The sequence below is a fragment of the Artibeus jamaicensis genome, unplaced genomic scaffold (genome assembly GCF_021234435.1).
Source record: "Artibeus jamaicensis isolate MK-2021 breed Jamaican fruit bat unplaced genomic scaffold, CSHL_Jam_final scaffold_847, whole genome shotgun sequence".
In the NCBI taxonomy this organism is placed as follows: Eukaryota; Metazoa; Chordata; class Mammalia; order Chiroptera; family Phyllostomidae; genus Artibeus; species Artibeus jamaicensis.
In genome coordinates, this window is record NW_026522057.1 from 30,180,961 (window position 1) to 30,191,354 (window position 10,394).

The 10,394-nt window shown below is 69.4% G+C and overlaps 1 protein-coding gene across 1 annotated transcript in view; it reads left to right on the forward strand.

Moving 5' to 3' along the window:
* The window catches only part of MEGF6 (multiple EGF like domains 6), a 68,317-nt gene extending 58,581 nt beyond the window's left edge, over window positions 1-9,736 (forward strand). Inside the window, exons 19-38 of the mRNA XM_037146996.2 lie at window positions 1,907-2,032; window positions 2,496-2,627; window positions 2,708-2,836; window positions 2,952-3,083; window positions 3,593-3,721; window positions 3,805-3,933; window positions 4,075-4,203; window positions 4,464-4,592; window positions 4,850-4,978; window positions 5,182-5,310; window positions 5,418-5,546; window positions 5,731-5,862; window positions 5,984-6,112; window positions 6,548-6,676; window positions 7,281-7,409; window positions 7,537-7,665; window positions 7,913-8,041; window positions 8,138-8,266; window positions 8,773-8,901; window positions 9,461-9,736. Coding sequence (XP_037002891.2) covers window positions 1,907-2,032; window positions 2,496-2,627; window positions 2,708-2,836; window positions 2,952-3,083; window positions 3,593-3,721; window positions 3,805-3,933; window positions 4,075-4,203; window positions 4,464-4,592; window positions 4,850-4,978; window positions 5,182-5,310; window positions 5,418-5,546; window positions 5,731-5,862; window positions 5,984-6,112; window positions 6,548-6,676; window positions 7,281-7,409; window positions 7,537-7,665; window positions 7,913-8,041; window positions 8,138-8,266; window positions 8,773-8,901; window positions 9,461-9,579 — 2,576 coding nt within the window. The 3' untranslated portion in view covers window positions 9,580-9,736. The remainder of the gene's footprint in view (window positions 1-1,906; window positions 2,033-2,495; window positions 2,628-2,707; window positions 2,837-2,951; window positions 3,084-3,592; window positions 3,722-3,804; window positions 3,934-4,074; window positions 4,204-4,463; window positions 4,593-4,849; window positions 4,979-5,181; window positions 5,311-5,417; window positions 5,547-5,730; window positions 5,863-5,983; window positions 6,113-6,547; window positions 6,677-7,280; window positions 7,410-7,536; window positions 7,666-7,912; window positions 8,042-8,137; window positions 8,267-8,772; window positions 8,902-9,460) is intronic.
* Window positions 9,737-10,394: the final 658 nt, after the last annotated feature.

Genomic DNA, 10,394 nt, shown 5'->3' on the forward strand with positions numbered 1-10,394 from the left:
CCTGCGAATGCACTCGGGCAGGGCCCGGAGTATGTGCCGGGAGCCCCGCCCAGAGAAGGGTCGATGCCTCTCTGTGACTGCTCCTTGCTCACCGGCTTGCTCCTTCCCCTGGAGCGCTGAGTGTGCTCTGGGCTGAAGCTGGGGCTCAGGGTCTGCCCCCCGGGGCCCGAGCCAGCCAGACAGGGAGCTAGTCCCGAGGGTGGCACCTCAGAGCCGAGTCTGGGCAGCTCTGCACGGGCCTGGGGCCCTGGGAATGGGCGTAGAACCGGGGTGAGGCTGGAGGCGTGGGGCCCCTTCACGTGTCCCCCTCAGATGAGGGGAAAGGCGTCTGTGTGAGTGCCAGGACTGCCGCCACCACCTGCAGTGGCAGAGCGCCGGCAGGTTGGGACCTCCTCGGCACACCACGCTCGTGCTGTCCACCTCAGCAGACAGGATCGGGGGTGTGGGGCACCGTGGGGTGGCTATGCCGTGGCCGCAGCCAGGGGACGGCTGGCTTGAGCTCCCTGCAGCCACAGGCCTGTCCCCTCACTCAGAGCTGCCTCCCAGCCCCCCAGCCCCGAGGAGTCAGGATAGGCATGAGGGTCTGCCCAGCCTCAGCCGAGGGGCCCATCTCCCCTCTGCACCCAGGCCAGGCCCTCCCGCGTCATGGTCCCCAGGCCCCTGGTGATGACCCTGTGGAGGTTCTTGGTCGCGTGGGTACAGGACAGCTATGTGGGGACCCGGCCGGGACCCCCCTCCCAAGCCCGACCTGGCCTCTGAAGAGCTCCGGGTTCCAGGCCACCTGCCTCTGCTGTCCTGTCTGTGAGGGCACCATTGGAGCCCGGTGACCCACAGGTGGCCACTGGTCTCTCCCGACTCCCCACGCCCATGCACACATGTGCCCCCCAACGCTGCAGCCCCCCCTTCCAGCCCCTGCCTGCCCTTCCCTGTGGATTTCTTACTCCCTTTTCTCTTTAAAAGCCTTCAGTGCCCCAAGATGAGCCACAGGAAGTGACACACATTTTTTTAATAGGAATGATGCCTCCCCCCGACCCGCTGTTATTAGGCCTGGAAAGTATTAGCAAGGCAGACAGGCGTCTGCCCCCAGTCAGCAGAGGGGGAGGCCCATGGGGCGCCCCGTCTGGGGTTCCCAGAATGGTGCCTGTGTGTGTGTGTGCTCACGCCTGTGCCCCACAGGGAGACCAGGGGGTGCCCTCAGGGGCTGGGTCCTCGTGACCGGGTTCCTTGTCCTCTGTCCCAGAGCCCCCTTGGGGCGCGGCGTGCATGGGATGTGTGCTCGGTGGGGTCTGGTTCTTTGGGACGGGGGCGTGGAAGGTGGCGCAGCCGCCCTCTCCGAGTGCCGCGTGGCCGTCCGAGGCCTGGGGGAGCTTCCTTCCAGCAGCATCGGCGTGGGTACCCCGAGCTGAGGCAGACACGGGCCGTGCTCACCGGGCAGGGGGGCTGGGGATCAAGGTACCCACAGTCCTTCCTGAGGCGCGGCTGCCACCAAACCCGGGCCATCCCTGCCCGAACCCTCCCACCCCTCAGCTGGGGGGCAGGACTCTGAGGGGCCACAGTGGGGGGTCCAGGGGACCCAGGTGGCTGGAGGAAGGGCAGAGCCACTGTGAGCCTCTCCTGGGTGCTCTCCAGGGTCCTAGATGCCCACTGCTGCCTGAGCCTGGCCCTCTGGCAGCCCCGCCCGCGGCCCTGCCCCACTCCACCCTCCAGGTGACCCTCACCCTGAGCCATGCAGACCCCTCCCACTGTGCTCCGTGTCCCTCGCCCTGCCCACTCTGAGACTACCTTGCTCCCCTAGGGGACCCCAGCTGTGTCCAGCAGGGCCGCTGGGCCAGGGTGGGGGCTCTGGGGGAGGAGCACAGCTGCCCGTGTGGGTGGCTGAGGCCGGTCCTGTCCCCTGCCCCCACAGAGTGCCCAGAGGGGACATTTGGTGTGAACTGCTCGGGCTCCTGCTCCTGCGGGGGGGCCCCCTGCAACAGGGTCACTGGGCAGTGCCTGTGCCCGCCTGGGCGGACGGGGGACGCCTGTGGGGAAGGTGAGTGGCAGGCACATCCTGGGTCCCCTCACCTCCCCATGCCGCACCTCTCTGGTGGGGCCCCAGTTCCCCACCGTGTTCACAGAGCCCAGCCCTGGCTCCTGTGCGAGCACCCTGGTCCCAGGCCCGTCGGCAGAAGCTGCAGGAGCCCCCGCTGACCCCCCGAGGCCTGGGAGTGGGGCTGGGGCCACCCTGTGGGCTGTGCTCACGGGAGATGCCAGGAGCCTCATCCTTGGGGTGGGTTGGCTGGCAGAACCCCAGTGCTTCCCGGGGACCCTGCAGTTCGCCCTCCAGGCTGCGTGTTTCCTGCACGGGGGTCTGCTGGGCCACCCCAGACTGGGGCTCCCCTTTGGGTGGTGGCGGCCACCCATCCCTCCTGCTCCCACTCTTGTGCACGGGGTTCAGTGCTGTGCCAGATGCCCAGCAAGGCCCTGGGGAGAGTGACTGGCTGTGGGGGGGCTAGATTGCCCCGAGGGCCGCTGGGGGCTCGGCTGCCAGGAGATATGCCCAGCGTGTGAGCACGGAGCTGCCTGTGAGCCCGAGACTGGAGCCTGCCGGTGCCGCCCCGGCTACACGGGCAGCCTCTGCCAGGATGGTGAGTGCCACACTCGGGCCCTGAGCCCCTGCCCGGGAGCTGTGGTCCCCGACCCCGCTCACCCTCCTCCACACCTGCAGCGTGCCCCGCAGGCTGGTTTGGGCCCGGCTGCCACACGCGCTGCTCCTGTGCCAACGATGGGCACTGTGACCCGGCGACCGGGCATTGCAGCTGCGCCCCGGGGTGGACCGGCCTCAGCTGCCAGAGAGGTAGGTGGCCGTGTCCAGTGCCCCTGCCCCTGGAAAGTCCTCTACCTGGCACCTGGGGGGCTGGGGGCCCCAGGGCTCTGGCGGGCCTGTGCAGGGTGACGGGGGTTTGTTGCAGCCTGTGACAGCGGACGCTGGGGACCTGACTGCAGCCGCACCTGCAACTGCAGCGCGGGCCACGGGGGCTGCGACGCCATCAGCGGCTCCTGCCTGTGCGAGGCCGGCTACCTGGGCCCGCGGTGCGAGCAGCGTGAGTGGGCTCTGCACCCCGTGCACATACACGCACACACGTGTGCCCATACTAGACGTTTGCACACATACATGTGTGCACACACATGCTCACACACACAAGCACACACATCTCCACACACACGCGTGCAAGTGCCGGGGGCCCTGGCCCTGCCCTCTCGTCCTCACACAGCAGGGGGTCTGCTCACCCACACTCACACCCGTGGGCCCCGAGAGCAGGGGGCAGTGTGGCTGCTGAGGACCGAGGGCCGTGCCTTCTGCCTGTGCTCCCGCCTGTGGCTGGGTGGGGGAGATGAGGCAGACCTGGGGCAAGTCCTCCTACCAGTGTCCCCAAAGTCCCCCCTGGGGCTCCTGCCCCCGCTTGGGCGGGGTGGGGGGAGGGGGAGCTCAGTACCCTAGGGCAGGAAGGGGCTGCTGTCCTGCCCCCTCGGGGGTGGGGGAGGCCCAGGCAGGACGGGGTGAAGCTCCCCGTCCTCCCGGCTGATGGTGGGCTGGGGCTGTGTGTCTCAGGGTGTCCCCAAGGCCGCTTTGGGCCGGGCTGTGAGAGGCGGTGCCGGTGTGAGCACGGAGGGGCCTGTGACCACGTCAGTGGGGCCTGTACCTGCCCAGCTGGCTGGAGGGGCACCTTCTGTGAGCTAGGTGAGCAGGGGCGGGCCCGGGGCCGGGAGAGGGGCAGGGTCCGGTGAGCTGGCCGTGGCCCGTCACCACACCCTCCCCCGCAGCCTGCCCAGCCGGCTTCTTCGGACTGGACTGCCACCGTGCCTGTGACTGTGCCGCCGGGGTGCCCTGCGATGCCGAGAGTGGCGCCTGTCTCTGCCCTGCGGGCCGCCGGGGCCCCCGCTGCGCCCAGAGTGCGTGAGGCCGTGTCAGCCCCGTGCTTTGCCCACACAGGCCGGTGTGAGGGCCCCTACTCCAAGTCACCCTGAGTGACGCCCAGGCCGGGGGGTGGGGGGGCCCGCGCCCCTGACCTCTGACCTCTGACCTCTCTGCAGCCTGCCCGGCCCTGACCCATGGGCACAACTGTAGCCAGGCCTGCACCTGCTTCAACGGGGCCTCCTGTGACCCGGTCCACGGGCAGTGCCACTGTGGCCCTGGCTGGACCGGCCCCAACTGCCTGCAGGGTAAGGCCTGCCCAGCACCCTGGGGCCATCTGGCCCCTGGGGGAGGGAAGGACAGTGGCTACTGAGGCCCCACGGCCCCACCTTCGGCACCAAGCCCCCCACAGCCGGGGTGGTGAGCGCGGGTGGCCGGGGCAGGTGGTCCCGGGGGGAGCAGTGTGAGAGCTCTCCGCCCTGCAGTTGATGCTGGGCTTTGGGCCGCCCCCGACAGAGAGAGGGCCCGGCGGGTGGGGGCTGCGCCCACCCTGGCCCTCTGTCCCCAGCCTGCCCCGCGGGTCTGCATGGTGAGGACTGCCGGCACGTCTGCCTCTGCCGGAACGGAGGCACCTGCGACCCTGTCTCGGGCCACTGCACCTGCCCGGAGGGCTGGGCTGGCCCGGCCTGCGAGGAGGGTGAGCACTGGGTGGGCAGAGGAGGCGTGGGGGACCCTGGGGGGCTGTGGGAGCCAGGGCTGGCACCCCGATGGGCCCCTGGCACCCCCTCTCGGAGGCCAAAGCTGGCTGCCTGCTTGGGGTGAGGATAGCGTCCTGGGTGTGGCCTCTGGCCTTCAGTGTTGAGCGCAGGGACACGGGACTTCAGGCTTTGGGTGGGCCCCAGGGTCAGAGCTCGCCCCAGGATGTGGGACCCCTGCCCGTGTCCACCCCTGCAGAGTGCCCCCCAGGGCGCTTCGGAGCCGGCTGCCAGCACGGCTGCGGGTGCCTCCGTGGCGGCCTCTGTGACCGGCACACAGGCAGCTGCCTCTGCCCCGCTGGCTGGACGGGGGACAAGTGTCAGAGCCGTGAGTGGGATGGGTTGGGGGCCGGTGCAAGGGGCTCAGAGGCCCTGCTGGCCCAGCAGGGGGCGGCTTCAGCTGCTCTCTGGGTGGGGGTGCTCAGCAGGTGGTCGGGTATCCTGTGGGGGTGGGGCTCCTGTTTGGGCTTGCCCAGGGTCCCCTGTGGGAGGGTCTTGGTGGCCCCACCCTCTTGCCTTCTCCCCCCGCAGCCTGTGCCGAGGGCACGTTCGGGGCTCGCTGTGAGGAGCGCTGTGCCTGCCGGCGGGGAGCCACCTGCCACCCCGTCACTGGGGCCTGCCTCTGCCCCCCGGGATGGAGGGGCTCTCGGTGTGACACTGGTGAGCCCCCAGCTCTGCCAGCATCGTGGGTGGGTCATCTACCCTGGAAGCCCTCCAGGCCCGTGCTGGCCCCAGGGCTCGGCACCCCAGCCCGCATCTTCCTGCAGCCTGCCCACGTGGCTGGTTCGGAGAGGCCTGTGCCCAGCGCTGCCGGTGCCCGGCGGACACCGCCTGCCACCATGTCACTGGAGAGTGCCGCTGTCCCCCGGGCCTCACTGGGCCTGGCTGTGAACAGGGTAGGCTGTGAGCTGGGTGGGCCCCAGGTGGGGGGTAGCTCTGTCCTCCTGATGTGACCCGGGACTCAGGCTGTGGGTGCCCCTGGGTTGGGCCTCAAGACCTCCCACCAAGAGGGGCACGGAGGTGGCTCTGGGAGGATGGCCATTCCGGGGCTGAGCTGCATGTATCCTGCCCGAACCCCAGCCTGTCCACCCGGCACCTTTGGGGAGAACTGTGGGCAGAAGTGCCAGTGTCCCAGCAAGAACCAGGCCTGCGACCCTGCCTCGGGCGTCTGTGTGTGTGCAGCCGGCTACCGCGGCACCGGCTGCCGGCAACGTGAGTGCTGCCTGGACCGCCAGCCTGGCGTCCTCATGTGGGTGGGGCGGTGGAGCCCAGGGGCTCTGCACTAAGGGGCACGCCAACCGCTCTGCCCTGCAGCCGGCTCCTCCCCCTGCAGGGTGCCCCCCCGGGCGCTTCGGGTCCGGTTGTGAGCAGCTGTGTGGATGTCTCAACGGGGGTTCCTGTGACGCAGCCACGGGCGCCTGCCGCTGCCCCGCTGGCTTCCTGGGTGCCGACTGTGGCCTCTGTGAGTGCTGGGTGGGGGGCGGCTCCTTCCTGCACCTTGGTGGGCACCCCCCCCTCGGGTCTGTGGGGAAGACAGCCCCCTGCCTGCCCATCCACCATCCCGGTCCTCCTGCGGGCCCCAGGCGGGGCGAGGCTGGGGGGTCCCTACGGGCTGTGCCCCCTCCTGGGTGGTGCCTGCCAGAGGCGGTGCGTGGCCACGCGGAGGCCAGCGGGCTTGCTGGCCAGGACAGGGCTTTGCTCTGAGTCACACGGGGACCTCCCGCCTGTCTGGGATGCTGGCTGGGCTCCGTGGAGGCCCCAGTGACTCACTGGGCCCCCAGCTGAGCCTTCAGGGGCCAGGGGTGCAGGGACACTCCTCCCTGCTCCACCCTGTCCCCACGTGGCTGACAGAAGGGGATCCAGCCCGGGGCCGCACCCTCCCATTTCCTCCCGGCAGCCTGTCCACAGGGCCGCTTTGGCCCCGGCTGTGCCTACCTGTGCAGCTGTGGGCAGGGGGCGACCTGTGACCCTGTGACCGGCAACTGCACCTGCCCGCCGGGGAGGACCGGCGCCCACTGCGAGCACGGTGAGTGCGGCTCGTGGCCTCAGGTCTTGGTGGAGAAATGGGGTGACCCTGGGATCAGTCACAGAGCTGACACTCACGATGGCATGTGGGTCCCCACCACTGCCCCCTAGCCTGGCCCCCTGTAAGGTCTGAGCCAACCACCGCCCTCCGGTCCTCACAGAGGGCCAGTGACACCCCTGCTTCTCAGCAGAGTCAGGAGCCCCAGGACCTGGCTGTAGCTGGGTGCGTCCTCACCCCAGAGGACGGCAGCCTTGGGTCAGTCAGGTGTGAGCAGGGGCCCTGCAGTGCCGGGTGCACCTGTGCAGAGAGCTGCCCCCTCCGGGAGGGCTGCCCGGACCCTCTTTTACCGGCTGGGCTGCTGCCCAAAGCCCCTGCAGGGCCTGGGCCCCTTGCCCCCCAAGTCGCCCTCAGCTCTGGTCAGGCCTGTGCTGACAGGTGACTGGGCAGCACATGTCACTCCCTGGCCCCCGTGCACCCTGGGTGCAGAGACTGGCCCAGGAGGTCCTGGGAAGTGTTTGTTGAATGCACGTGGGACCCAGTGGGGAAGTGTCTGGGAGCATGTCCAGCCCCAGGCCGGAGCTCCTAGCACGGCGTCTGTCTGCAGACTGTCCCCGAGACCGGTTTGGCGCCAGCTGTGAGCACACGTGCGCCTGCAGAAATGGGGGCCTGTGCCACCCGGCCAACGGCAGCTGCTCCTGCGGCCTGGGCTGGACAGGGCTGCACTGTGAGCTGGGTGAGTATCCAGGGCAGCTGGGCAGGCCGGAGGGCAGGCTCCTGGTCACCTGAATCAGGCCAGCGCCCCAGGGCCGCCCCGGTGCCCCCGCTTCGGAGGCGGGAGGCCGACCCGCTGTTCTCTCCAGCCTGCCCCGCCGGGCGCTATGGGGCCGCCTGCCACCTGGAGTGCTCCTGCCGCCACAACGGCACCTGCGAGCCCAGCACGGGAGCCTGCCGCTGCCGCCCCGGCTTCTACGGCCAGGCCTGCGAGCACTGTGAGTCGTGCGGGCAGGCCCCGGCCCCACACCCACTCCTCCCGCCCGTGTTGGGGATCTGAGCCGAGTCCAGCTCTTGGGGGCCTGGCCCCAGGTCACAGTGGGAGCCCGTGGAGCTCCTGCCTGAAACCAGGCTGTGGCGGGGGAGCCAGGCAGTGGTGGGAGGAAGCGGGAGCGCAGGCCTCTGAACCCAGTCCTTTGCTCACTGGGTAAACTGAGGCAGGAGCTCTAACGGGTCCTCCCTCAGCCTGTCCCCCTGGCTTCCACGGGGCTGGCTGCCAGGGGCTGTGCAAGTGCCACCATGGAGCCCCCTGCCACCCGGCCAGCGGCCAGTGTCTCTGCCCTGCTGGCTTCCGAGGCCAGTTCTGTGAGAGCGGTGAGTGCTCCAAACCCAGCCTCGCCCTGGCCCTGCCCTCACCCAGTCTGGGGGTGGGGCAGGAGGAGACGCTGAGCCCACTGCCCCCCCACCCAGGGTGCGAGCCAGGCTCATTCGGAGAGGGCTGCCGCCAGCAGTGTGACTGTGAGGAAGGGGCGGGCTGTGACCCAGTCACTGGCCACTGCTTGTGCCCTCCAGGACGCAGGGGGCCCACCTGCGGCCTTGGTGAGTCTGGGGTCCCGCTAGTGGGGACACTGGCCTGGGTCTCTGCCTGTGGCCCATGACACTGGTCCAGCCTCGCATATGCTGTGCCCGGGTCTGGGCTCCTTGTGCTTCTGTTCCCACACTCTGTGGGGGGCAGCAGCTCAGGGCGCCTGCCCCCACTGTCCGGCCACGCCCTGTCCTCAGATGACCTCTGCCCAGGTTGAAGGCTGAGGTCATAGAGAGACCCCCCTGAGGTGGGAAGGAGACCTTCCTGATCTGCTGCCACCGTCCCGGATGTGGCCCTGCCCCGGGGATGCACCCCTTTGCCCCTGCTGCGCCTGGGCAGGACCTGGGGCCTGGGACCCTGGGCAGGCGCTGGGTGCCTGGCACTTGCCCAGATGACAGCCCCCACGGGGAAGGGAGACCGAGGCTTGGGGTTTCGCCTCTGCAGAGGGTGGCCTGGCCAGGGCGGGCAGGGATCGGCAGGGATGGCGCTCAGCCTTGCCTCTCCTGCCCCACCCCCGCAGACTGCAGACCCGGCTTCTTTGGCCCAGGCTGTGTGCTGCGCTGTGACTGCGGGGGTGGGGCCGACTGCGACCCGGTCAGTGGCCAGTGTCACTGCGTGGATGGCTACACAGGGCCCACGTGCCGGCAAGGTGAGTCACGCTCCTGGCTCCGAGGAACCAGGACACTGTGCCCCTGGCCCCAGCCCGGACCCAGGCCTGTCCTCCCTCCCCGTCCTGGTGGTACCCTGGCTGCTGCTGAGAGAAGAATGACCCTACAGCCTTGGAGCAGGGCTTGGCTTGCTGCCCACCCCAAGCAGCCCCACCCACTTCGGCCCGGGAAGGGCTCCTCCAACTTTGGGCGGGGCCAGGAAGGTGGGGCCAACCCTGCTCAGGATGTAGTGGTGGCCATGGCGGCACCTGGTGGTCAGGTGTGGCACTGCACCACAGGCCCTCCAGCCTGCAGCAGCCTTGACCTCAGGGAGGCGGCAGTGGGTGCGGCCCGTGCTTTGCAGTGGACCCAGCTGGGTACCTGTAGTGAAGCCCCCCATCCACCCAAAATCCGGACAAGGCAGGGCTGGGAGCGCTCATCTGGGGAGGGGAGAGGCCCCACCACCTGCATAGGAGGGGATCCTTGCAGGCCTGGGTTTCCCATCACTGGGGTCCCCCCAGGAGTGGGGCACTGAGATGACTGCCATCTGTCTGCGTTCAGGTGGGCCACCCCAGCTCCCTGGGGTCCCGTTCCCAGCCCTGAGTCCAGGTAAGGGGGCCAGGGGCATTGGTCGGCCTCACTGGTACGTCATCACTGGTACGTCATCAGCAGCAGACTAAGGTCAGAGGAGGAGGAGAGGATCAGGCACCATGTGGCATCTGACCCTCAGAGAACGGCCCAGGGGAGGCTGGGAGGGGCGGCTGGAGCTGGCGAGCCGAGGTGGGGGGAGTGTGAGGTGCCCCTGCCCTCGCCTGGGGCTGACCCTCGGCCTCTTGTCCTCGCAGTGACCACACACACAGCCCCTCCTAGACCAGCGCCCACGCTCCACAGCAGTTCAGAGGACCGCTAGCTCAGATGCAGCGAGGTGCCCCTCCCGGGGGCCGCACCGAGGGGACCCGGGGGCTTTGGTGACTTCCGAGGTGGGCCACCACGGGCCAGGACTGCGGCCCACCCTGGCTTCCCAGGGCCGTGGACAGCCATGCAGCCTCTCCACCTGCCAGGACCTGCAGGGATCGCCCGGCCTCCGGGGGGAGGCTCTGCCTGGTGAAGCTGCCCCAGCCCGGAGCCCAGGAGAGTGGACAGGCAACCTGTGTGGGGGGGCCTGCTCCTCTCCCCGACCAGCTGGCTCAGACTGCTGGCCGCTGGGGTGCAGGTGCAGCCGTGGGGCCCCTGCGCCCTGAGCAGGCTCTTTGGTGCTAGGCCTTGGGACTGGTGCAGCCCGCCTGTTACCTGGAAGTGCCACCGGCCGTATTTATAGGATGGTATTTATGGGCAGCCGAACACGCCCTTTGCACCCCTGGGCGCTGGAAAGCTGCCTGTCTCCTGCCTGCCCCAGGAAGCCCAGACTGGGGACTGCGGGGCCCTGAGGGGCCTCGGGGCAGTGGGCTCTGGTACTTTGTGAAACCCAGTGAGTTAAAGGAGCAGCCGCTGCTCA